The 27,165-nt window shown below is 53.2% G+C and overlaps 2 protein-coding genes across 3 annotated transcripts in view; one reads left to right on the forward strand and one right to left on the reverse strand.

Annotated features, from left to right (window-relative positions):
- Positions 1-24,938, reverse strand: MAST1 (microtubule associated serine/threonine kinase 1). Of its 2 annotated transcripts, XM_072947587.1 has the most exons (27): positions 24,844-24,938; positions 21,876-21,907; positions 19,833-19,921; positions 19,287-19,362; positions 17,285-17,363; positions 15,166-15,326; positions 14,944-15,019; positions 14,561-14,770; positions 12,804-12,905; positions 12,542-12,674; positions 12,395-12,462; positions 9,770-9,849; positions 9,472-9,680; positions 7,153-7,291; positions 6,906-7,038; positions 6,604-6,769; positions 6,401-6,502; positions 6,100-6,222; positions 5,469-5,578; positions 4,599-4,777; positions 4,274-4,521; positions 3,734-3,940; positions 3,332-3,561; positions 2,899-3,021; positions 2,644-2,780; positions 1,438-1,625; positions 1-1,339 (listed from the first exon to the last, which is right to left on the reverse strand). In XM_072947587.1, exons 1-27 carry the CDS (start codon positions 24,880-24,882, stop codon positions 84-86), a joined length of 4,695 nt encoding a protein of 1,564 aa, XP_072803688.1. In that variant the 5' UTR covers positions 24,883-24,938; the 3' UTR covers positions 1-83. The 2 variants fall into 2 exon arrangements, with proteins under 2 accessions (XP_072803688.1, XP_072803689.1); XM_072947588.1 differs by lacking the exons at positions 19,287-19,362; positions 19,833-19,921; positions 21,876-21,907; positions 24,844-24,938 and adding an exon at positions 18,976-19,029.
- RTBDN (retbindin) overlaps positions 24,723-27,165 on the forward strand; it is a 6,407-nt gene continuing 3,964 nt past the window's right edge. The window contains exon 1 of the mRNA XM_072947589.1: positions 24,723-24,761. The gene's annotated coding sequence lies outside the window, so the exon portion shown is untranslated. The remainder of the gene's footprint in view (positions 24,762-27,165) is intronic.

Below are 27,165 nucleotides of genomic sequence, written 5' to 3' on the forward strand. Positions count from 1 at the left end.
TAACACAGCACGGACATACTTTATTTATATGTGTACATATGTATACAGGCAGCTGTACAGCGCAGACCCAGTGGCTCCCTCTGCTATGGGCCTGGGGGCATGGGGCAGGGTGCCCCTTTTTTGGTTAGGCCTGCTGGGGGCACAGCTTCAGCAGGGCACAGGGAGGTCAGCCCCACCTCAGGCTTGGTCGGGACCAGGAGGGAAGCGGGTGGGGCTGGGGGCCCTGCACTGCTGGGCACATTCTTTGCTGGGGCTTGGGAGGGGGTCTGGGGCTCTGGGGAGAGCTTGGGAGAGGCAGGTTTGGAACGAGGCCCGCTCAGCGTGGTCCGCTCTTCCACTACCTCCAGCACCCAGCGCTCTCGGCCCCGGAGGGCCTCAGGTGCGGGAGGCACCAGGGGTGTAGATTCCTGTAACCCTTTGGAGTCCAAGCCCAGGGGCTGGGACGCCTCAGCCTTGGCCCCAGGCCTCACGGGCTCTACGACAATGGGCACCGGGGGCGTGCCTGCTTCGCCAGAGCTGCTGCGCCGGCCGGTCTCGTGTTCCTGCACTGGGCTCAGCGCGGCCTTGGCCACGGCCCTGGCCACCCCACCTGCGCCATCCTCTGTCTGCACGCTCTGATGTCGTGTGCCACTGGCATCCCGCTCCAGGGTCCTGCCCCCGGAGGTCGTCGGGCGGGGCGGGGTGCAGGCCTCGGTGCCACCCGGGGACTCCTTCTCCTTACTCGACGCCAGTGGCCTGGGGGCGCCCTCGGGCAGCATTGGGTCCGCGCCCAGGCTCAGGGGCGACTCCTGGCGGCCCAAGCGGCGGACAGCGACCTGCCGGGACGCGCCAGGACCCTCGGTAGGGGGCGTCTCGCCGTCCGACTCGGCGAGGCTATGCAGCGCCAGCTCGCCGTGGAAGTCCTTGCGGAAATCCGGGTGGCCCACCTCCAGGCTGTGTTTGCGCAGCGCGCCCTTCTTGTCAGCGCCCAGCGAGGCTCCCAGCTTCTCTGCTGACTGCACGCGTTTGAGGAGCGGTGAGCGCGGGGGCTCGGCACTCTTGGGGCGCGGGCGCACCACCGGTGGCGACGAATGCAGCTTGGCCGGGAAGCTCTGCGTCGTGTGCGAGCTGCCCACCGTGTGGCCTGGCAGCGGCGGTGGCGACGCCTGCGTTGGGGACGGCGTGTGCGCCAGCGGCGACAGCGGGATGTTGCCGGCCGATTTGCAGCGCGCCGATCGGTACTGGCGGTGCAGCTTCGGCGACAGGCCGTGCAGCGTGCTGGGCCGGATGTGGTGTGACGCCGACGATGCCGGAGAGTTGGGTGTGCTCGAGGCTGGAGAGCTACTCTGGGATGAGGCACCTGAGGGCAGGCAAGAGCGTGTCGAGTGCAGCGGGCACCACCAGGGCACCGCCCCGCCACCGCAAGCCTCTCGGCCCCGCGCAGGCGCACGGGCGTACCTAGGTAGGCGGAGTCAGGCGTGGAGCGGTAGCTGTGGGTGGGTGAGCGCGCCGGCAGCCCGTGGGTGGGCGAGCCTGGGAGGCTGTCGCTGGACGACAGCGAGCGGTTCAATGACGACAGCGAGCGGCTAGTGTGCAGCAGGTTCGACTGTTTCGTGATCTTGCGAAAGAGGGAGCTACGCTTCTTGCTGGAAGACAAGCAGCAGACCCTGGACCTTTGACCAGACTCCAGAACTTCCTGCTCCTCCCACTTCAGGGCCTCGAGGCACCTTGCCCTCCTGGGACCGCCCACCCTTTAGGCCCTTCCCTCTACAGCTACAATCCACCTATCAAGACTGAAAGAACTACCCTTGAGTACATCTCTCATGGCTCCTCCCACCTCAGGCTTCACCCATTCCTTTCTGACCACTCCAAGTCCAAGCTAGAAACACCATTCAAAACAGAGCCAACCTTTTCTGGCCCCGCCCACATGTCTAGCCCCTTCCCCTCCAGCTAAACTCACCAGACAGGGCAGAAAGAAATTCACTGGACTCAGCCTGGCTGGTCTCACTCAAACCCCCACGCTCTCCTTGTCCAGGCCAAACCCACTAATCAAAACAGAAAACTGTCCTGGCCCACCCACCTCTCCTAGCTCCTCCTACCTAGAAGGGAAGAAATTGTTTCTACTGGCCCAGTCTTGCCTGGGATGCTCTTCCCAGATACCAAATCTCTTCTCTCAGCCCCACTCAGTCGTCTAAATACATCCAGCAAGGCAGAATCATCTCCAGGACAGAACCCTGTTAGTCTGCTTAATCTGCTGGCTCTGCTCAACACACACCCACAAATGCTTTTCCCCCCAGCCAAGAAGATAGGCATTTTCCTTTTCTGGCTCCTCCCACTTTCCCAGCCCCTCCTCTGTCCTCTTGGGGTTTTCTTTTCTTTTCTTTTTTTTGTTTGCTTGTTTGTTTGTTTAATAGAGGTACTGGAGACTGAACTCAGGATCTCTTACATGCTAAGCATGCACTCTACCACTGAGCTATACTCAGCCCCATCCTCTTGTTGTTGTTCTTCAGTTGGTGACCCCGGCCATCTTTCCTGTGCACAACCACCTCTCCTGTGCCTGTCCCTTCTTCTGTCCTCACCTGTTCCTCTCCCACATAAGCCCTGACCAATGCTAAAAAACTGGAGTGTTCCAGCGGCCTGCCCACTGCATTTGTCTCCACTCACCTCTCCTGACCCTCCTTGGTAGAGGGACGCTTGTTCCTCCGAGCCATTTTGGCCTTGTAGCTGCTGCGCCGCGCAGGGCCAATGCGGATGGAGGTATTTTCGAACGGTGTTGTGGTCACGGCCACTTTGTTGCCACTCTGGGGGAAGCAAGGGGCAAAGTTCTCCACTGGAAGCTGCTCTAGCTCCCTGGGCTCTCCCCTACCCTTCGCCCCCACCCCCCACCCCTGCCCAGTTGACTCTCTCCCATGGAGTCACCTTAAGGATCAACTCGACGACCTCAGGATGCACCATGCCATGCACAGCCTCCCCGTTCACATGGGTGATAAGGTCTCCGGCACAGAGCCCTGCCTCCTGGGCTGGGCCCCCCTCCTCCACGTGCTGGGAACAGGACACCCCACAGGGGCAGGATTAACAGGATGGGTAACAAGGAAAGTTCCCTAAGTTTATGTGCTGGACACCCAGCTGTGCATGCATGGTAATCTTCGTAACACCTTATGAAATAACAATTATTCTCCCCAGTTTACAAATGAAGAAATTGAGGCTCAGAGAGGAAAGTGACAGAGGCGGGGTACAGAGGAGTCTCATCCAGTCTGCCTGGTTCCAGAGTCTGAGCTGTCCCTAATCCCTGGGGAGCATTCTCTCTCCATACCCCCACCGTGGAACACAGACTCCACCCATAAGTGCTCACCCAGACAATGTGGTGTACACTGTAGACATCGGAGTCACCCATATAGACACGGATGGCACGCAGTGTGAAGCCATACTTCTTGCCCGAGCGTTGGATGGTGATGGGGGAGCGGAGACCACTGACAGCCGGTGAGTAGTCCCGGCTGGGTGAAGAGTCCCGTGAGGATGGGTTGGAGGACAGAGATCGTGGGGACATGGGGCTGGCCAGGGGTGAGCTTCCATGGGGGTCCACTGCAGACACAGACCCATGGTCAAAGCTCAGGGCCAACAGACACAGCTTTCCCTGTGTCTTCTCCTCCTTCCTCCCAACTCAGAATCCCAGAGTCAATCACAGTGGACCAGAAAAATGCACTTGGCACAAATTTGGGCAGCCCCTCCCCTGCCAGGTGGGGCCCAGCTTCACCTGCAGGGATCATGACAGACAAGGCAGTGGCCGAGGCTGACTTGATAACTTTGCCCCCTGTTCTAGAAGGCCGCTTCTCTACCGTGGGGTCCCCAGACAGCTGCTGGTGCCGTGCCCGGCGCAGAACCAGGTCATTGGTGGCTCTTGGGCCTGATGGGTCCCCATCCTTCGAGGTTGGGCAGAGGTCGCCTGGGCGTGGGAGGTCAGCTGCAACAGAGCAGGTGAGTTAGGGGTCATTCCAAGGTCACAAGTTTCTTGCATGCTGTTCCTTCTGCCTGGAATGCTCTTCCTACTTCTCTCCCTGGCTGAATTGTGAGTTTCATGAGAGCAGGTGACATTTGCATCTGAAACAGCTCCTGACACAGAGAAGTGCTCAAATACATTTGTTGACTGAGCATGGAATATGGCGTTCCTCACGCTGAGACTCCCAAGTTGGAGGGTTAAGAGTACATGAGAACTTGCAGAAGCAGTACCAGGCTCATTGAACGCTCACATACGGACACTGAGGAATTGGGAAAGATGGCAGGAGGGGGCACTCACTGGCCTCAGGGTCCCCGGTGCTGGGGGTGCCATCCCCTTGAGCTGCCTCTTTAGGGGCCCGTGCATCCAGAGAGCCTGGGGGATCGGAGGTGGGCCGGGGTGGCCTGCGCAGCCGAGCTTCATCCTCGTCCTCTTGAGGGGCACTGAAGCGGCTGGGCTCCAGCAAGGCCGAGAAACGGCGGCGCGCTCCCAGCGGGGGACTGGCCTCCCCCTCCAGGAAGCTGGCCTCGGATGCCGAGAAGCGCTTGCTGCGCAAAGGGGGCGTAGTCAGAGGAGTTACTCCCCGTCGGGTCCCGCCCCCAAACCCAGCCCGGCTCCTGCTCACATCTCCGGGGAGCCCCCTCTCCAGGTCTTCTCTCGCAGGGTCAGGCCGCCTAGGCCCTCCCGCTTGCCCGACACCTTCTCCTCTGGCCCCTTGGCGCTTGGCTCCCGTTTGCTGACCCCCGCTGCTGCCACGGGGGTCTTGGGCTCATGCTGCGACAGCTGCTCCATACTACTATACACCTGCAAGGATGGGTGCGTGGTGGTGGGAGGCAAGCCGGGCCCCCAGATCCCTCCTTCGGTCCTGAAGCAATCAACTTCCCCGCTGCTGGACCGGCCAAAGTACGCTCGGCCCCAGTGAAGCCCTGGGCTTCAATTCTGGGCTGACCCCGACCATCTGCAATTCCTCAGGTTAGGCCCTATCCCATAAAATTAGGCTCCAATCTATTCTAGATCCTGCCTTATCTATGCCCTAACGAATGTACTCTCCTTCCTTCCCAGCCTCCCCAGGCCCACCCAATTACGTGTACCCTCGCCCAAGCTAGGTCCTGCACACCCCTACATGCTGCTCCTCAAAGTGACCTTGCCCAGCCTTGCCACGCCCATGCCCCGCCCCCGCTGCTCATTCTCTCCATCCCCATCCATGACTTAGCCCCGCCCCACTGTGGGTCCTTTCCACAACTGACCAGGTTCCTATTAGATTCCACCAATGCCAAAGGCCAGTACCAAGACCCCCATGCTTCCTCCCTACAAGTCTTCATCACTTCCAGATCCCCACCCCCTCAGTAACTTCCCCAGTCTGAGACCTTAGGCTTACCACACTGCTCCCCACAGCCTCAGCTCCTGCCCTCTCCAGGCACACCTCTATTCGCTACCTCAACACAGGCTCCGCCCTCCCAGGGTCTCACCCCACCTCAGCCCCGCCTTGGCCCACCTTGCTGAAGCGCGGGGAGCAGGAGGAAAACTGGCGGATCTCCACAGGCTCCTCCTCCGTCGTGTCTTCCTCATCATAAGAGTTCACGTGGTGATACCTGTCTGAGCGGGCTGGGGTGGAGGTGTGGGCCGTGACCGCGGGCACGGGTCCACTCCTGAAATCACACTCCGCGGGAGCCAGATCCTGCAGGCCCTGCCACGCCCTTGCCCCATTCTCCAATCTGATTCACGCCCCGCCCCCACGCCGGGTCCCTGCCCCCTTCGCTGAGGCTCTGTCTAGCCCCGCCCGCACAGAGGCCACACCCCCAGATCCCACCTAAGGAGCTCTTCTCCTCGGCTCCGCCTCCGCCAGCCTAAGCTTCTGCTGCATTCTGGGTCCTAGCACCGCCTGCTCACCCAGGCCCACGCCCAGTTTTAGAACTCACCCCAGGCCAGGCCCCACGCCTGCCTACCGCAAACTCGTTCCTTATCTTTATCTGAGACTCAGCCCCGCCTCTATGCCGAACCAAGACCCGCCCGACCTCAGCCCTCTCCTCTCGTCTAGGAGGCTGGTCTCCTACCCACCTGGGTCCCAGCCCAGGCCATATCCAAGTGCACCGCACCACAGGATCCCACCCTCTGTCCTCACTCACTGTCGAAATAGCTGGTGTCATCCTCGGACTCCAGGTGGGGGATGAACTCGGCCTTTTGCCTCAGCAGCCCTGTCCAATCCAGGTCTCGAAAGAAACTGTGCTGCTTCACCTCAAAGGCACCGCCTGGGGAGGAAGGGATGGAGAGGTTCAGGGAGGGAATTCTAGCGACAGCTATGGCCAGCCCAGCAGCACAGCCCCCGACTCGTTTTCTGCCCCAGGGCCACAGCTCTGGGAGCCTTGCTCTTCAACAATGACAACGGCCCCCTCAGCTCTCAGCTTCTCTGCACAGCTGACCCCTTACCTGCTCCTAGCCGGACCAGGGGGTTGGTCTGCAGGAGGCTAGATATCAGGTTCTGGGCATCCGCGGGCAGGGCTTCATCCCCCTCGGGCCACAGGATGTCGTCTGCAGAGCAAGGTGGGGCTAGGGTTCGCTTTTGGAGTCCACGAGGCCATGGGACAGCCCACGTCCCGTGCCCCCAGCCTGCCCACCGCGGAGGCACGCACCACTGATGACCTGTCCAAAGAGCTCTTCAGGTGTGTCTCCGAAGAAGGGCACACAGCCAACCAGGAACTCATAGAGAATGATGCCCATGGCCCACCAGTCCACTGGCTTGCCGTAGCCCTGGCGTAGGATGACCTCGGGTGCGATGTACTCTGGGGTCCCACACACCTGGGGGCAGGCCATCAGCCCACGCCCTGGCCGCAGAAGGGGCCTCCCGGGGAAGCAGTGCCCCCCACCAGGACCTGGGCCCCACAGTCCTGCTGGGTCACTCCACCCGCGGTGACCCCCACTCCCGCACACACACCTGTTTATCCAGGAACTCCCGGGCATCCTTCTCGATGTGGCCTTCATATAGGTTGGTGGTCAGACTCATAAGCCCCATCTTGGAGAGGCCGAAATCCGTGAGCTTGATGTGCCCCATGGAGGTGATAAGGAGGCTGCAGGCATGACCCAAGGTCTTAGAAGCCAGACCATCCACTTCACTCCTGGCCCTTCCATGCCAGGGCCTCCCAAGGGGCAAGGAAGGAGAGATGGAAAAGGTCAAGGCTCACTTGTCAGGCTTGAGGTCGCGGTGCACGATGCCATAGTTGTGCAAGTACTCAAGGGCCAGCACCGTCTCAGCGAAGTACATACGGGCCATCTCCACAGGCAGCGCCCCAATGTTCTTCAGCAGGGTAGCACAGTCCCCCCCTGGGGGGTGAAGGAATAGGCCCACGTGAAGAGGGAGGCACCCTGGCCCAAAGCTGAGCACTCCACAGGCACCAGAACACCAAGTCCTCCTCTCACATTGCCCCCATTTTACAGCTAAGGAAGACTGAGGCTCAGAGAGGGGCCTCCCTCTCCCCAGGTTGCATGGGGAATTTGCATAGGGAGTGCCTTCTACCAGGCTTTTCTTGCCCTCTTAGCCATCCTCCAAAGTCAGCCTAATCAGCCGATTTTACACAGGAGGCAATTGGAATTCAGAGAGAGGTTGGGTCATGCAGGGAATTGATGGTAGAGATAAAGTTTGGTCAGGACTGAAAATGCCTGCTTATCTACTGAGTTTGGGAGCATGGCCCTCAATCTGGAATCTGACCCTTGAGGGCCTGGGGCCTTAAAATATAGATTCCTTGCCCCCATCAGATTTACTATAAGCATCATTCATATTTTAGTCTGCCCAAGTGTGCATTTCTCCTTTTTCTTACAAGAGTCAGATTTCCTTCCAGATTTAGCAGCTGGGTCAGCATGTAACCCATGTTACTCCAATGACTGTTCCCTCCTGTAGAATGTAAACTGAGATCTGTTGCCTGGGAACCTCACTATATCAGGGCTTGTTTAGAGGGAACTCCACAGATGGGAGAGCAGAGCCAAGAGATGAAGAGATTCCTATTGACATAATTTGAGCACCTAGATGCAGCCATTCCTGAAGGTGACATTTTTTGGTCATGAGTCAATAAATTTCCTTTCCTTTTTTTTTTTTTTTCCTTGAGCCAGATTTAGCTGACTGTCAGAAACTGATGAATCTTACTCTCTGAGTATGGTCCCAAGAATCTGAATGTGGTCTCAGGTAATCCTGATTTACACTTACACTAAGAATAAAATGCCCTTGTGCCCAGGGCCTCCTTGAGCCTTATGGTCCTTGTTGCCATCCTCACTATATGAAACAACCCTATCTCTTTTGGCTTGTTTTTCTTGTTTATTGTCTGTCCACACAAACTAGAATGTTACCTCCATGAGGGAAAGGTGTGTCTGTCTGGATCTCCATTGTGCCACTAGTGCCTAGCACAGTATTAAGGTATCAAGGAGGTGATGAAGGGACATCTGTTGAGTGACTGGATGGTCAACTAAGGCTTGGAGGTGGCACAGCTTTAGCCCTGTGAGATCATGTGTGTGTCCTAATAACCATAGTACATGTGTATTTGGACAATGGATGGATTGATATTTGGGTAAATATAACCGTGGTGGATAGATAAACAGATGAAAAACATATACGTTGGTGGTTAGATGAATGGATGGATGGCAAATAGATGGATAAACTCATGGATGAACTGTGGATAAATAGATGGAGTTAGGCAGCTAGCTAGATAAAGTGAGATAGGTGCTAGAAGAGAGGTTTGAATGAATGAATAAACAAGGGTGATAAGTGGATGGATGGAAAGATGGAAGGATAGATGATGGATTAATAAATAAATAGGTATTGGTGGATAGATGGATGGCAAGTAAGTAGGTGTATAAATAGATGGATGAATGAAGGATAGATATAGAAAAAGATGGATGGATGGAACATAGATGTACAACACAAAGATAGAACCCTAACATTAACTATGGACTTCAGTTAATAATAATGTGTCAATATTGGTCCCTCAATTGTAACAAATGTACCACAATAATACAAGATGTAAATAAAAGGGGAAACTAGGGGGTAACTGGGAACTCTCTGTACTTTCCAGTCAATTTTCCTATAAACCTTAAACTGCTATAGACCAAAAATGAAGTCTATTAATTTTTAAAAATATATGTATAATCGGTAAACAGATCTATGGATGGACAAACAGACAGGTAATCAAATGGATAGATGGATGGAAGAACGGAAAAAATGGCACATAGAAAAACAGATGGATCAGCAAATGAATAGGTGAATGGAAGGATGGATGGGTGGATGGATAGATAGTTGGATGGATGTACCTATACTGAGAGAAATGAAAACAGATAAATAGATGGCTGCATAGAAATAAACAGATGGAATGAATAGTCAATGACTGGATGGATAAATGGGTGGATAAACATACAGGTGGATAGTCAATATGGTCACTGGGGCCCAGGAGGCCACCCAGCAGCCCTGACCAGTGTGCATTCCCTCATCTTCCTTGCAGCCCTGCAAGCAGCCACACCTTCCACATATTCCATGACCATGCAGAGGTGGCGACGGGTCTCAAAGGAGCAGAACATTCCGACCACAAAGGGGTTCTCAGCAAAGGTGAGGATGTCGCGCTCCACAAAGGCCTGCTGGATCTGGTTACGCAAGATCAGGTTCTGCTTGTTGATCTTCTTCATCGCAAAACGCTGCCTCGTGTCCCGGTGCCGCACCAGGTAGACCGCGCTGCAGGGGGAGAGAGCGAGGACCGGCCATCACCTCCGAGACACCCGGCCTCCGCCACCCTCCCCCCGCCAGAGCCCCGGGTGGCTCACCCGTAGGCACCATTGCTTATGAGCTTGATGGTCTCAAAGTCATTCTCCCCAGGTGGTTTCTTAGCCTTGGCACTGCGGCCCTGCAGGGAAAAGATGGAGATCACCCCATCATCATCGTGAGATTGGGACTCTCGCTATTCCATTTAACATATAGGGAAACTGAGGCACAGAAGGGGTGGGTAGGTCCTTCATCCGAGTGCCACAGTGTGGGAGTAACAAAGTCACGACTTGAACCCAAGACTCTCTGACTCTGAAGCCATATAACTAACTTCTGTCCATTAGGAAAGAAACCTACAAAATGGCTAATCACCCTAATATATAAAGAGCTCCCAGAAATCAACAACAACAAAAAACCTAACAATTAAAGAGAAAGAATATGCAAGATATGTGAACTAGAGTTAGACCTCTTAACTATGTGAAAAGATGCTGAACCTCACATATAATGACAGAAAGGCACACTAAAACTACCGAAGATACCATTTTTCACCCAGCAGATTGGCCAAAAAAAAAATTTTTTTTTCAAAAAGCTGACACATTCTGTGGGCAAGGCTGTGGGGAAACAGATACTTTTATACCTTGCTGGTACAGCCCCTATGAAAGGTACTTTGGTGTATATCAGAGTTACAAATGCATATTTCCTTTGATCCAGTTATTTCACTTTTGAATTCATGCTACAGATATGTTTGCACATGTGAAAAATGATGTATGTACTGTCTTGCTGACTGCAAGATTGGAAATAATCTATATATAGGAAATTGGTTAAATAAACACATGAGGGATATCTGTATAAAGGAATATTGTACCACTGTTTTTTTTTTTAATGAGGACTATCTCTGTATACTTATTCAGACAAGTTCTTCAAAGTATTTTATTAACTGGGAAAAAGAAAAACAAAGGATAATATATACTGTATGCTTTTGTGTAAAAAGGGGGGGATATAATCATATTTGGGGGATATATGCCTATGGGGGACAAGAGTGGGCATAAGATTTTTTGCTGTATACCTTTTTAAAAAATGATTATTTTTGTTAGGGACAAGAGATTTGTTACATAAATATTACACAAAGAGATCTATGAAATATAAAAATGCTGAACTTCTATGCTCCTAACAATGTAGCCCCCCAAAGTCTGACACAAACATTGACAAAATTACAAAGAGAAATTACTCAAACAAGGATTTAACACATCTCTCTCAGAAACTATTAGATTGATCTGGCAAAAAAAAAAAAAATGAATAGGAAGATGGAAGATTTGAATCACTCAATAAACAAGTTTGATTGAATGGAATTACATAGGATCCTACAAACAATAATTAAAGATTAAATACCTTTTTACAGTTTTAAACTTTTGAGTGATGTCATTCCATTACCTATTCAAAAAATTAAACAAATGGCATGTATAATGAGATTAAAAAATACATATATGTATATACATATAAAGGACAGATGTGTGTGTATATGAGTGCGAATTCATAGACACAGTTTGAAACAAAGTTTGCAAACTCAAATGCCTTCAGGGGCCAGGCATACCAGGTGAGGGCCATGGAAGACTGGGGTATAGGTACCCCGAATCATAGGTCAGCCTCCACTCAATGCCAGCTGGTTCCACCCCCAAGTTGTCAGAACTTCTGATTTTTCAAAAAAGGCACAAACCCAGATTTTAAGACAAAATCTTCTGATTTCTATATTTTGCCACAAGTTTTTGAAAAATACTAGGCAATTCAGAGAAAACACGTGTACAACCATCACGGACAGGCAATCCCCACTAGATACGTGAAACATCTACCAAAGTGTGGTTGGCCTCGGGGTGGGATTATAGTCATTTTCACTACACTGAGCAGTTAACCCAGAGACATTCAACCCAGTCAAAACTCCCTGCAGAGTTCCTCAAGAAATTAAACATAGAATTACTATGTGACCCAGCAATTCCTAGGTATGTACCTAAAAGAACTGAAACAGTTGTTCAAACAAGTACTCATACACAAATGTTCATAGCAGCACTATTCACACAATAACTAAAAGATGGAAACAACCAAAATGTCCATCGATGAACAATGGATAAACAAAATGACATGTATTATTCAGTCGTGAAAAGGAATGAAGTACTGATTCATGCTACAACATGGATAAACTTTACAAACATTATGTCAGACACCAAAGGCCACAGAGTGAATGATTCCATTGATATGAAATATCCAGAATCAGCAAATCCATAGAGACAGAAAACAGATCAGTGGTTGCCAGGGGCTGAGGGGGATGGGGGAATGGGGAATAACTGCTTAATGGGTCCAAGTTTTCCTTTTGGGATGATGAAAATGTTCAGGAACTCAACAGAGGTAATGGCTGCACAACATTGTGAATGTACTAAATGCCAATGAATTGTTCATTTAAAATTTGTTTAAATGGTATGCTTACTGTGTAGGTATTATGGTTACATGTATTTTACCAGGAAAAGAAAAAAGCCTATGGAGGAAGAGCCATTATTAACCCATTTTACAGATGGGGAAACTGAGGCTCAAAATGGGGACCAAGAGAGCCACCCAGACTGAGGGCAAAAAGCCAGGAGGTGAGCCCCCATCAGTCGGGCCAGAATCAGCCTGTTGTCTGCTGAGCCACCTGGCCTTACCTCTGAGAGATCGTCCTGCTCAGGTGTGTTAGAGCCACCACTGTCCTGTTCCTCCAGGTGCACCACATCTAGGAAGGGATTGAGAGTGAGCGGAGGCTGGGGTCCCAGCCAGTTCACCTACAGTCCCCTGCACCCACCAGCCAGCACCTGGAAAGGGGTCACGGGTGAGGCCCAGCTGGCGGATGATGTAGCGGGGGATGTCCGTCTTGACAAGGTGGCCCTCCTTAGCATGGCCCTCGGCTGCCTCCAGCAAGTGGTAGAACTCCTCAGGGTTGAATTCCTGAGGCAGGGAGGAGGGGTGGGGGGTGGGCTCAAGGCGAATTCTGAGGGGCTACAGCCAGCCACCGCCCCCACCCTTACCCTCTCACACCTTCCATCCCCACCCCACACCCGTGCCCAGCCCCCTCACCAAGCACTCCAGCAGCCTTGCTGGGCGGGAGATGATAATGAGCAGCTTCTTCACCAGCTGAGTGACGAAGGCCACCTCCTGGCTTTCGGAGCGTTCATAGGCCTGGGGCAGGGGGGGGGGCAGAGTGGGGGTGGGGTTCACAGGCACCTTTCCCGATGCCACCGGAATTGACATCTTTGCTGCCTTTTTTCCATTTTACAGATGAGAAAACTGAGGCCCAGGCCATATGGTAAAAATAATCATTATTGTTACTACAGCAAACACTGTCCTAAAATCTTCAATCATTCAGTTCATCTTCAAAACCACCCTATAATCCAGGACTAGTTAAAATCCCCCTACCTGGAAGTCTCTCTCCTCAGGTCCCTGGTTGGCTTCCTACTCCTCCTCCTTCAGATCTCAGCTCAGCTGTCACCTCCTCATGGAGGCCTACCCTGATTTCCCCAATTCAAAATCACACCCCATCTCCTGGCAGCACCATCAATCACCATTACTCTACTCTCATGCTCCTGTTTTCTTCTTTCTTTCTTTCTTTTTAATTAAAGTATAGTTTATTTACAATGTTGTGTTAGTTTCAGGTATACAGCAAAGTGGTTCAGTTATACATACATATTCTTTTTCAGATTCTTTTTCATTATGGATTATTACAAGATACTGACTATAGTTCCCTGCTCAGTACAGTAGGTCCTTGTTATTTATCTATTTTATATGTATAGGAATGTGTATCTGTTAATCCCATACTCCTTATTTATCCCTAACCCCCCTTCTCCTTTGGTAACCGTAAGTTTGTTTTCTAGGTCTGTGAGTCTGAGTCTGTTTCTGTTTTGTAAATAAGTTTGTTTGTATTATTTTTTTTTCAGATTCCACATATAAGTGATATCATATGATATTTATCTTTCTTTGTCTGACTTACTTCTCTCAGTATGATAATTTCTAGGTCCATCCATGTTACCCCAAATGTCATTATTTCATTCTTTTTTATGGTTGAATAATATTCCATTGTATATTTATGGTGTTCCTGTTTTCTACCAAACAGTCCACATATTAATTTATCTATCATGCCCATCAGGGTTGAGGCAACAGAGAGGCAAATGAGGCAGTCACCTTGGGCACCAAAAACCTCAGTCTTCAAAATAACTAATATTTTAATGCAGTACTTGGAAAAAACCAAAATCAATGCCAAAAAAAAATCCATGATAAGCAAAATAGCAAAATTTAAATAGGAGCAGAATCCAAAAGGGCTGTACCAAGCCATACTGGAGCTTGAATCAAAAGGAAAAGTGTGGAACAATCTCTATGTGTTTTTATGTTTTTAAAATGATTAATAGTTTCAATGAAGATATTATTATGGATGAGTTTGTTTCCATTAAAACCAGTAAAGTAGATTATAACAAATTTTGGTTTAATTATAAATAAAATATTTAAGCTTACAATAATGTTAAATTTTAACATACCTACTTTTTCAACTTTCTCAATAATTACTGTTCTGAAGGGAAAAAAAAATCACCTGCCACATCTTCGTCCCAGCCCTGACACCACCTGAGAAGTAAAGACCTGAAGGAGGTGAGGGAGGTTAAATTCCTGCTTCCTCCATCAGACCTAGAGTCTTTCCCCTCCACCCTTCAATCTTCAGCGCCACACTAGCCGCTTGGCACATGGTAGGCAACCCCCCGAATGAATGTGGGGTGAAGGAAGGGATGGAGGCACAGGGCCTGATTTGGGGGTGTAGAGACTGAGATGGAGCCTATCTGTGCACTTACGTCCTGCAGCAACTTCTCCAGATTTTCCTGCAATTCGTAAAAGTAGACAGTGGTGATGAGGCCGTCGCGGGACTTGGTCAGGCAGTCCCGGGCCAGCTCGATGATCTGATGGTGGATGAAGCTGAGTACTCCGTCGGCCAGCGGCAGCACGCTGTCAGGTTCGTAGGCGCGGGCGAAATCTCGCAGCTTCTCTTCCATCTGCGCTGTGGCCTACAGGAGGGACGGAGGCAGGGCGGGGATGCCGGCGCGGGGCTGCGCGGGGAGGCTGTGGTCGCCAAGAGCCTGTGCTGCCCGGCGCCGGCCACCAGGGGGCGCGCGGAGCTAAGGCGAGTGAGGGCTCCGGCCGCCCGACTTCCCTGCGGCCGCCCCCGGCCCCGCCTCACCTTGGGGAACCTCTCCTTGTAGACATGGTTCATCATCACTATCTCGTTGTCGTAGGAGGAGGGGGAGCGCCCGGGGCTGCGGAGAGAGAAACCCATCCTGTCCAACCCCCAACCTCCGAACTGGCAGCAGACGTCCTCACCCATCATGTTGCAAGTTGTTTATTCACGGGGACGGGGGTCTCGCAGTGCCAGCTTGGAGCGGGAGGGGGGGTGCGGACCCACCTGAGGCTCCGCGAGCGAGGCCGCACGGCAGGGGAGCGGCGGCCACCATCCTCGTCCGTGATGCTCTCCGTGCTGCCGAAGTGTTTGGAGAGGAAGTGGAGCTCGTCCACGGTGGGTTGATAGGGCAGTTGGTGCAGGCGCTCCTGGGAGGAGCAGGAAGACTGGGGGGAGGGGCGGGGCCGGGGTCAGAGCCACCGCGGTCCCCCCACTGCTTGGGACCATGGGCTGGGACTCCCGCGTCTGACAGGCCACTGAGCAAGGCCAGAATCAGGATTTGACTTATGATTTGGATCCCAAGGCCCAGCTTGGGATTCCTGGCGACAAATGGGGGGAGGTGCTCAGGGATAGACAAGGATGAGAACAGTGACACAGACAGATGTGGCTCAAGAGAGCCGCTTAAAACCTGAGTCAAGTCACAGGCCCCCTCGGGTCAGAACCCTCCATGGCTCCCACCTTACTCATGGTGCATGCCTAAGTCTTCCTCACAGCCCACCAGGTCTTGCAAGACCTGATCCTGTCTCTTTGCCAACACCTCCTCCCACTGGCCCCTTCACTTGCTCTGTTCCACCTACACAGGCCTCCTTGAAGGTCCTTGAATAAGCCACACTCCTGACTCAGGGCCTTTGCACAGACTGTTCCCTGTGCCTGGAGAACATCTACTATGGATCACTCCTCATTCAAGTCTTTGCTTAAATGTCACCCCTCAGGAGGTTTCCTCTGAATACAGACACCCATCATTCCTTCTCCCTGCCACATCTTTTTACTTCTTGCTGTACTTAGCTCCTGACTTACTACCTCTGTTTTACTTATTTGTTATTGGTATCTGCTCCTCCAGGGCAGAGACTTGGTTCTGCTTGGTCCTTGGTCATGGCCTGGTATGCAGTTGGGGCAAACACAGACTCACAGACATCAGTGGAGAAACACAAGGACATCTGCCTGATTCTTCAGGCAGTATAATCTTTTTAAACATGACATCACTCACTCCTCTGCTTAAAACTCTCTGTCTCATCATTATCTATTAAAATAATATTTTTTAAAAGATGGAATAAATGAAAAAAAAGTGGAGTGGAGGGATAGCTCAGTGGTAGAGCCTGTGCTTAGCATGCATGAGTTCCTAAGTTCAATCCCCAATACCTCCACTTTTAAAAAATGTAAAATAACCTTTTCAGTGCACATAATCTATGACCTACAGAATCATAATTTCAAGTAGTTCATACTGAGATTTTAATAAAAGGCAAAAAAAAAAAATCTCTCTATGCTTCCCACTGCATTTCAAATAAATTCTACCTCACTGCCCTGGCCAAGAAGCCCTCACATGATCAGGGCTGCTGCCTGCCTACCTCCTTTCCTCTGCTTCCAACCCAAATCTCCAGCCACACAGGCTATTTTCAACTTTCCAAATACGGAAAGTTCTCTGCTGCCTCTGGGAGTTTGCACATGCTGTTCCCTTTCCTGAAACACCGTTCCCTCCCTTCTTCCACCTGCCAAGCTCCTGCTGATCTTTTGTGTTGGCTTCTATGATGCCTCTTCCAGGAAATCTTCCTTGACCTCCCTCCAGCTGAGTCAGGTGCCTCCCCTCTGCTATTACCTTGCCTTATGCTGCCTCCATCACAGCTCCAACCACTCCAGCACCCTGTGTTGTAAATGTCTTCTTACAGATCTGTCTCCTCTCATGAGGGCTTTGTGACTCCTTGGACTCTGGCCCAGTTTGTAGAGCCCACCCACCACATAACAGTCACATGATAAATGTCTGCTGAACATCATACTGATGTATGGATGAGCTAACCAGGGAGACAGGTAGAAGGGGGGTGGCAGATGGAGATAGAGACTTTGGATATTGCAGTGGATGAGGAAATGGGCTCTGAGTGAAGGATGTGGCCTAGGCCTGGCCGGCTGCAGACACTTGGGCAAATGGCTTAGCCTTAATGTCATTATCTGTAAAATAAGTCCAAGGTGAGTAGGACTCTCCCCTCCCCCAGGAAGATATGTCATAGGTGGAGAGCCAGACCTTGGAGGGGATTGTAACTCACTAACAGGTGGACAGGTGACACCCTTGAAAAACAAGAGAAATCCAAAGGTCTCATTTAGGCCACCCACCAGCCCCGCCTGCCACACTCACCGAGACGGTGGAGCTGGGTGTGTTGGTGCCATAGCCAGACGATGGGAGTGAAGCCAGAGACCAACGACGTCCATCCGCCCTGGAACCCAGCCGATGTGCTCAAAGGCCGCCAGGCCCCACCAGTCCCCCCACTCCTCAGGGTGTGAGAGAAGCCACTGGCCATGGCCAGGGCCGGGCAGTATATCTGTGCTCTGAGATTCCTGAAGGCCCTCAGAGTCAAGGAGGTAAAGAGGAAGTCTTCCATCTGGGCACCCGGGACCTGGAGCAAATATCAGTCTCCTCTGCCCCTTCCTGTGATCCTCCTTTCCCATCATCCTCATGCCAAGCAAGCCCCCAAAGTGAAAAGCCCACCCCAGGAAGTCATCCCAGTGGGACCCCAAAACACCTCTCATGAGAAAATTCTCAGAGGAAGACCATTTGGGTCTTTTCAGAGAAGAAAATTCTCTTTCTCATACACACACACACACTGGCACACACCCCAACAGACACACTTACTCTCATGGCCACATCCACTAGTATGACTGTTACTAGCGTGGTTGAGTTCACACACTAACAGTCACACACATTCACACCACGTGTCTCAACACAGACATACGCATTCACTGTCCTATACAAGGACTCAAATATCACACGTTTCTAGGCTAACACACAATCATACACACAAAAACAGACATACACTCACATATAGACAGATGTACTTACAGAGACCTGGTACTATCACTCTGACCCCCCACACACACTCCCTCACACAATCTAGACTGTCACATTCACGTGACACACATTGATGACACCCTCACGCACACAGTCACACATTCAAAATCTCTCACAGCCGCACCCTCATTCATGCTCCCACACAAATTACACACTCACATGGCCACACACGTGGAGGGACACGCTTCCTCACATATTCACACACATTTACAACCCTACAGGTACACAGCCACACTCGTTCACCCTCACAGGCTGATGGTGCACACCCCGTAAACACGTGCAGGCCCAGGCTGCCTCACATACTGACCTCACAAACTCACAAACATCCACATCAGCACACAGATTGCACACTCACATGGACACACATTCCCCCGCACTTGACTTCTCTCTCCAGGCAGTGCCCTCGTTCAGCCTACCCGATTCCCAACTCACCCTCCATGTAGGTGACCACATTCAGCCCAGTCTTGGAGCCCTTTTCTGGCTCCCTACTGCCCTCAGCTGAATTCCATAGTCGAAGGGGCCTACCCCTACTCTCCCAAGGGAGACGTCCTCTGCCCCAGTCTCCTGTGACTCCCACACCACAGCTTTCACCAGACTTTGCAGTTGTCTAGCCTGCCTCCCCAACTCAACTCCAAGAATAAAGACGGGGTGTAGTTCACCCCATAGCCCAGCTCCCAAAATATAGCAGTTTTCAGACAACGTTTTCAGAATGAAGTTCAAAGAGAAAGAGACCTGCCCAAACACCCTGGCAACTCCCAGAATTTTTCCAAAAAACATTCAAGGAATCTCTCTGCCTCCTCAAATTTTGCCAAAGGCCCTCAGAAAGATTCATCTTAGGGACACTCCAGAAATGCACAGAGGCCCCCAGTGGGAAACGAGATTCTTCCTCTTGGGCCCTCAAGAAATAGCCGTAGGCGCCCTCCCTCACGTCGAAGAAACCAAGCCCTTCGATGGGCATCAAGCAGTCGGCGCTTGCGCACCTCATCCCCGCTTCCGTCCTGTTGCTATGGAAACGCCTGGCCTGGAGAGGTTGGCTTGGGAGACTAAGATACCCTGGTCGCAGAGCGCAAGCGCTTTCTCTCAGCAGCAAAATAAGCCCCGCCCATTCCCTGATTCTGAATAGGCGATTGGCCCCGCCTTCTTATAGTTCCCGCCCGGACGTTGGGGTATTCTGCGTGCGGGTCCCTCAAGCCCTGACTCAGGTGCAATTAGGAGGGAAACAGATGGCGGCTCAGACGGTGGGTGGGGAGGTTATGGCCAGATTTCTGGGGCCCTGGGGAGAGGGACTCACCTTCGGGAGGATGCAAAGGAGAAGTGGGCGGGGGCGTTGGGGGAGAAGTTGCGGGGGCTGTCCAGGGGACTGCTACCTGTGGTGGAAAGAGGGAGATCTTTAGGCCTGGGGTGGAAAGCAATCCCATCAGGCCTCCTGATTCTCAAAGCGAGTTCCAAACAGCAGTTTGTCCCCTCTTTATTCTAGCCCCATCCATGTATGAGTGGGCCACGCCCCCTTGGCTGTGGCCCCGCCTCTCAAAGTGTTTGGTTACCGAATCAGCCCAACCTCTCTCCAGGCCGATTCCGCCTTCTTCTGGGCTGGCCCCGCCCCTCAGATATGGCTCCTCCTTTCCGCCCCATCCCCTTTCCAATCAAGCTCCTCCTGGACCTCCGCCCACAAATGCCCGTCCCTCTGCGGACTGGCCAGGCCAACACAAAGATGGCCCCGCCTCTTGTCCAGTCCAGATTCTGTCCATCCAGACAACCCCTCCGGTGGCATGGACACACCCCTCGCCTGTGGCCACGCCTCCTCTGGCCTGGCCCACAAACCCACCACCTGTCTCACCCAGGTGTCCTGGCAGTGGGGAGTGAGGTCGCGGCAGCGTGGGCGAAGTGCTGGTCAGAATGAGGCTTTTCCGGTTGCTGGTGCGGCAGCTGCGGGAAGGCGAGGCAGGGGTCTGGATCCGGCCATAGCCCAGTGAGTTTGTGGGCCCAACCTGCTGACCTCCCATCTCAGATCCCCACCATTCTCCCATTTGTGTGTGTTTGGATGTGCCCCCAAAGGACTCCTCAGAGAACTGTGTATGAGAGGAGATGCGTATGTGGACATGTATGTCTGAGGGTCCTGCTGTGGATCACGTGTGATCGCCTACGACACAGTGTATCGGTCATGAAGTGATAGGTCTGTGTGATACCACTGGAGATACCCAGTGTCTGTGTTTTTGGGTGTGTGTGTAACATACGCTGTGTGTATTCAGGTGTGGCACCTAGAGTGTGAGTTCAGCACTGGGAGCATCCTACTGTGACATCATGTGTGACAGTTCTTGGATTTATCTTGTGTGACATGGCCTATGGCTTTGTGTGTCTATATGACACAATGTAACAGAACTTGTCCATGACTAGATGTGCCACTGTGCACTGTAAAGTATGCAGATGCATGATTTCTGCTACATGTGTCTATGTCTTTGCACAGCATCCTGAATCTGTAAGAGAAACTGTCCTTGTGTCTGAGTGTGACATTCACCATGTGTACCCACAAGTGGCATCTACTGGGTGTGAATTTAACACCCTGTGACACTGGGCACGTCTGAGCATGCCACCATGTATGACATCGATAAAAATGTGTGAAAACGTGTGATATTGTCTCTCCAACTCTGCAAGGTTCTTTTTGTCTGTTATTCTGTCCTCCGCGTGACATAGCATGTGACATACTTAGGCGATATCATGTTGTGACATTGCATGGATGTCATTGCCACACATGTGTCTCCGTGCATCTCAAATGGCATAATTATGTGTGTGGATCACCATGCAAGTGACATCTTACTGGGTGTACACTACACTGTGCCTGTGGGTTTACTTGTCTGTGTGATGCTGAGCGTACCCCTGTGTGTGCATGCCTCTGATCTGTGGTCACCATATGGCTAGGTATGCATGGTGACTCCCTGGTGTATCTGGGCTACTAGGGCTGTTGTGTGTATATGTGTGTGACATCATGTCCTGCGTGACGCTGTGTGTCACTATTTTTCGTTTGAGGCTATGTTCTTGGGGGCGGGGGTTGCTATGACAAAAGCCCCCCTTTCATTCTGCCCCTCAGGACCCCAGCTTCCAAAGGGAGATCCTCCAGCCCCTCCGTTCCCTTCACCCCCCCCCGTCGCAGTGACTGAGCATATTCGCGCGGCCAGAGCACGAGGCATGGGGGTGGGGGGAGGCCAGGCTGCGGCTATTGTTCTTAGGGTGCTAAGCCCCCCACCCTCCCCGTCTTCCCTTACCCTCACCGGGCTACCGGAGTCCACAGCGCCAGCAGACAAAGGCGCTGCAATCCCCCACAGGGCGCAGCCCCCTCCCCCCGGCGGCGGTCCTTTCTAACGTGCGGTCCCCCCCCCAGCTTCAGCCCACATTGCCCCCCATTCACCCCCATCCCTGGCAGGAAGGCGCAGCACGAGCACCTCTGGCGCAGCTGGACAGGGTGCAGCATCCCGGGCCCCGCCCTGCGGCAGCGGCCGGAGTGTGGCTTTAGGGGGAGGGCCAGGTCAGGGTCTGAGGGATCGGGGTTCTACCTCTTGGTGCGACGGAACATACTGCCGCCAGGGAAGGAGGGCATCGAGAAATTGGAAAGCGCGGTCCAGAGAGAGTCAGACATGACCCGGCGGCGGCGACATGATGGCAGGTGCGGCAGCGGCGGCGGCGCGGGGAGCAAGCGCGCGGGGCGGAGGCTGGAGCCGCAGCGGGCAGGGGAGGGCGGGGGAGGGGAGGGCCTGCGACTGCCGGCCACCAGGAGGGGGCGCTGCTGCGCACCAACGCGCGAGGCCCCGCCCGCGCGCGCGCCTGGCGCCCCAACCCGGGCTGGAGAAGGGGCGGCGAGTCCGGCGCATCTCTCCCCAGGGCTCACCTGCTGCTTTTCCGGGGCAGGGGCAAATCCTTCTGGAAGGCAAAGGAGCAAAAGGATAGAGGTCAGCAGGGACCAGCAGCCACTGCCCAAAGTCCTGTCAGCCCCGTGGAGGGGCAGATGTGGTGTGGGACATGCCCCTCATCCTCATCCTCATCCTCATCGTCATCTGCACCCTTGGCCATGAGCTGAGGGCTGGGCTCCTAGGGGAAGAGGGTACCAGAGTGAGTGATTCCTCTCCCAACCCCCAGAGACCAGCACAGGGCCCCATATAGGACTCCTGAGTTGGCCTCTCAGTGTGTTTGTGCAAATGAAACAGGAGTCTTTATTTGAAAAATATTTCTTGAGCACTTACTGTATGACAGGTCCTGTGCAAGGCATGGGGGACACAGCTGTGAATGAGACAAAAATTCCTGCCCCTTTGGGACTAGTATTTCAAGAAGGGAAGCAGAAGTCTGGACCCTTTTCTGAGAGCACTAGGGAGAGGGGGCATCACCTTCCAGCCAGTTCTGTGTCCACAGGCTAAGGTGAATAAAAAAGATTGGGTAGGGCTGGGGGTGGAAAGATTCAGGTGAGGGTTTCAAAAGCCCTTTGGTGGGGACTCCGACAAAGGAGAAATGAGGAATGTTCTAGGTTCTTTCTAGGATCTCTAATAGCAGAAAGCCCCAGGTTCGAATCTCAGCTTTGCCATTTATAACCTTGACAAATGACCTTCCAATAGTCCACGCTTTCTAGAGGATTCTGTGAGACGATGAATGGTGACTAAGGTCCTAGGAACAGGAGTTATTGTGGATGGGCATCCTGCATGACAGAAGATAGGCTAAAGGGACTCCACACTCCCATGTACAGAGGACATGGTCGGGGTCCTGCCCTCCTGAGCCTGGGTGACCAGAAATCCATGCCAGGTTTTCCCTCTGTCTTTGCAGGATCCACTTGAATGAGCCGCCCCCTTGGACCAGCCGGCTAGGCTAGGCGACCGCAATGGCCCAATCAAAAGCAAAACTGGATTTTCTGGCCACGGAGCCCGGGACTCCAGACTTGGGTACACTAGGCCTCCAAAGGTGAGCCCCAGGGGGACCCTTAAGTGCCGTCTAGAAAAGTCCTTGAATCTAGCCCCATCTGCTAACGTCCCTAAACATTCTAGGGTCGAAGAAAAGGTCGATGTGGAGCAGTAGAGGATTTAGATCCTTGGCGTCAGTGTAAACAGACACCTCCTCCATACCAGGTGCAGAGCCACTTTGCCCAACGGATTCTGCCTCTCCTCAGGATTAATGGACCGCCCTCTAGACAGGGCATTTGAATTTAGGTTGTTCTAAGGTCCCAACTGCACACAGGGTACCCTTGGGCGCTCCATGGTTTTGGGACAGCTCCTAAGGAGTTGCACCAGTGTGTGAGACTCTAAGCAGGCAGCGAAGTGGTTAACCCTGCCAAAACGGAAGAGGTTTGGGCAGGACTTTGGAGGGGTAGCTCGGCCTAGAAGAAATTTGGGGAAGGGTGGGTGGTGAGTGGGAGGATCTGAGGCTAGGGGAGGGGTCTTGCGCTGGAGGCCGAAGTCCCGCGTGGCGCTGAGCCAATGGGAGTCGGCGTCGGCCAGGGGGGCGGGGACACACCCCATGCAGGCTCCGCCCCTTTCCGCCCTCTTCTGGGGACCCGACGGCGCGGACCCAATCTGGCTTCAGCACTTGCTCTGGCCTTGTCGCAGCTCTCTCCCTTTTATCAGAACCCATTCTCCTAACCCAGCCCTGGGAAGGGGGAGAAACCAAGGAAGACCTGAAGAGCTCATCAGGGCTCTGGTTAAAAGCAAATTAGCTTTCCACCTCAGGTCTGGCTCCAGCATCATCCATATGCCTGGGAAGTGCTTTCTGCTGTCTGAAATTTCTGGACGAGGCCCTGGGTGAGGGTTTGAATCCTTTCCTTCTCTTCCCAAGCTCCAGACTAGGGATGTAGCCTGAGACCGGGCCCACTCTAGGCTTTACATAAACGCCTCCAGATTACCTAGTTCGGGACTGGGCTTCAAGGAAGCATAGAAGAACCAGTTGCCAGGCAGGACTCAGAGTGAAGCTTTGATCAATTTCCTCTCAGGGGTCAGTTTGGTGGCAACAGCCAACCCTCGTATTAACCCTTAAAAGTGCATGCTGCAGGCAGAAGAGAACTCTTCTCGGCTTCAGAATTCCCACCCATCTAGGAGGTGGGAGTTCCTGACGCCTGGATTTGTCCCCGCCTTTCCCACGCTCCACAACAAACCTCAGTATCCCACTCTGTGCAGTGGACCCATGCCTCTCGCGCCTGCGCAGCATGGAGACCAACATCTTCTAAGGCTGCAAGGAGCTAAAAATCGCTTCCGCCCACCTACAAGCTGGGCTGGACTTGAGGATCGCGGAGTGGGGGCGGGGGGAGTGTTGTAGTGGAGGGGGGTGGAATGAAGAGTGAGGAGGGAGGCTGTCTAGGTGACTGTCCAATTAGGTCAGTAGGAAGAATCCTGGTGGCCGAGCAGGTGCGTGGAGGTCGCAGGGGGTCTTCATGCTTCAGAAAGGGACTCCTGGGGTTGTGAGGGGCAAGGCTGCGGCAGAAACATGTTTACCGCTGCTGCGGCGCCGACAGCCCCGAGGGGCGCGAGCCCTGGGACAATAACTTTGCTCTGCGCCCCTTCAGCCTAGCCGGGAGCCAGGGCAAAGACCTCACACCAGCCCCCTTCCTCTCTGGCAGGCCAGGAGCCCCTCGGGCTATCCTCGAGGGGGAGCGCTAGGCTACATCCCCTCTGTCAGATCCCTGGATCTCCGGGCGGCGCCTGAGGGGCGGGGTCCCCAGCGCGGCGGGACGCGTGGCCACTGTGTTCCCCGCCGGTAGCGTCCTGAAGCCTTGCGAGTGGGCGCCTGGGCCGACCCTGGCGTAAGTTCTCCCGCCTCCTGCCCGGCCCCGCCCCAGGGTGCCAACCTCTTACCCTCCACCCGAGACCGGGGCCGCCGCGTACCTGCATCCTCCGGCGACGAATCAGGCCCGAATCGTCCATGGCGGCGGCGGCAGCGGCTTCGGCCCGGGGGAGGGAGGTGGAAGGCGGCGGCAGCGGCGACGGCGGGAGGAGGGAGGAGGGAGGGAGTGAGAAGCTGCGGGGACCGCGGCGGCGGCGGCGGCGGCGGCTGAGGGGGGGTGGCGGGGGCGGAGCGAAGTGGGGCGGACCCGGCGCCGTCACTGCGTCTGGGCACCCGAGCTTGGCCTCGGCCAAGGCTGCCCGCGCTGGGGGGAGGGGACTTGCGGGGGGAGGAGCCTCCAGGTACCCCCAGGGAAGCCAAGCTACAGAGAGACCCCTTTAAGAAGAGACACGCCAGGGGAGAGACATGCTCCTGGGTAGACTCCTAACCCAAGAAACACGCCAGGGGAGACATTCTCTGTAAGATATATTCCCTGTGCGGACACACACCCACTCCAGTGACCCCCTCAGAGACACATTCCCACAGGGAGGTAGTCTCGACGGGGAGGCCCTCTCCAATCAGGAACTCTCCTCTCACCCTGAAAATCATTCCTAAAACAGTCTCTGAGAAGTGATGCTTCTAGTCAAAAGCCTACCCTCCAAAGAAGACATAACTTCGCAGAGAAAGATCCCCATGTGTAACATTCCACGTGGGGAGCCTATTAAGTGTAACCCCAATGAAAGACCCCATAAAAGCCATATTCTTTATGGGAAATTGTCCCCACCCACAAGACCCCACATCCCAAGAGATACGTTCTTACAGAGTGACATTTGCACTGAGGAGACTCAACCGCACGGGAGATGCCTCTTCAGAAAAACATTTACATGTATATATCGCTCCCCCTTCCGAAGCAGAGCCTCCCCAGGGAACCCTGCTAGCTTCCTAGCGGTCCTCTCCCTCATCGTCAGGATTAATAAGCCAGACCAGGCTGGGCTGTATTTATAGGAACGATTAGCTAGTAGTTGGAGAGGGGGGCAGCCGAAGCGATTTTCACCACTCCCCCTCCAGTGTTCCTACTCTGAGGCCAAGTCAACTATGCTTCCCAGAGTTGGAGTGGAAAGCTTCGGAGACCTCCCCACTCCAATCCAGGCATTGGAGGGCATGGTGTGGTGGGCCTTCCCAAGGGCCTCAGCCCATAACTGTCCCAAAGGCCATAGAGGGTGAGGTCACTGGGCAGTAGCAAGCCCTGCCGGCCAACAGGACCGACCGCGAGGTCTAAGCCCGGGTGTTTCCCAGGTGCCTCTCGACTCATCTCTGCGCCTTTGCCTGTTATCTCTGTCTGTTTCTGTCTTCCTCGGCATGTTCGTGTTGCCCCTTGCCGAGTCTGTTCCTCTCACTTCTCTGTCCCAGGCCAGGGCACCGCTCTTGCCTCCCCTTCTCACGCTCACGGCCACCCCTTCTCAAGCCGGCCGCCGTGGGAGCTCTCCGTGGTGCTGATCTCGAGCCCTGCTGACCGTAGCGCGAAAATACGAGCTCAGGGTCAGGGGAGAGTAGATCAGGGGAAGAAAAATGTTGTCATGAGGCACAGCCCAGAGGCTGGACAGATCTGACCCATGAGCACCCTGGACTAGCCCAAGATGAACCGGGGGAAGGCTAGGACCACTTGGTCTTGGTTGCTGAAGCCTCCAGGACATCAGTGGGTGCCTGCAGAGGGGTCAGGAGACAATGCCTCCTGATTCGTTTACTCAACAAGTATTGAGCACCTACTGTGTGAAAACCAGTGTTCTGGCATCTGGGAGCATACGTCGGTAAAAAAGATAGACAAAAACTCTGCACTAGTCCCAGAGGAGAGGGAGAGAGATTTGTGGTAACGGTCACTGCTCACTAAAACACGTATGGACAGTCTACAAGCACAGGCACACATACACACTCTGCAAACATACACACAAACAGAATCATACCAACACATGCTCAACAGACTCATATACACCTATTCACACACTCGGCAAACACATACTCCACAAAACACACATTCTACAAATACACACACATACAAATACATACTCAGCAAACGCATATTCACATACAAACACATGTAAACATTTGCAAATATGCACTTAGCACACGCGGAGAGCCCTCTGCAAACACATGAAGAAGAATACAATCACAGATTCAGCAAACACACAAACACATATACTAGTAAACTCACATTCTGCAAATACATATGCAAACACATACTTAGAAAACACAGACATAAACACACTTAGAAAATACAGGCACACAAAAATAATACTACACTCAACAAACACAAGCACACACACACCATCCCCAAACCAAGGGAAGCTCAGCTACACACAAACTCTCATCCAAAATACAAACATGGA

The sequence above is a fragment of the Vicugna pacos genome, chromosome 22, assembly GCF_048564905.1.
Source record: "Vicugna pacos chromosome 22, VicPac4, whole genome shotgun sequence".
NCBI classification, from domain to species: domain Eukaryota; kingdom Metazoa; phylum Chordata; class Mammalia; order Artiodactyla; family Camelidae; genus Vicugna; species Vicugna pacos.

Coding starts and splice junctions, on each gene's coding strand:
- MAST1 (XM_072947587.1), bottom strand. CDS start 24,882: ATGGACGATTCGGGCCTGATTCGTCGCCGGAGGATGCAG. Junction 19,922..21,875: donor CTGCCCCGGAAAAGCAGCAG/GTGAGCCCTGGG, acceptor GCCTTCCCGCAG/CTGCCGCACCAGCAACCGGA. Junction 1,626..2,643: donor ACCAAGGAGGGTCAGGAGAG/GTGAGTGGAGAC, acceptor CTTGTCTTCCAG/CAAGAAGCGTAGCTCCCTCT.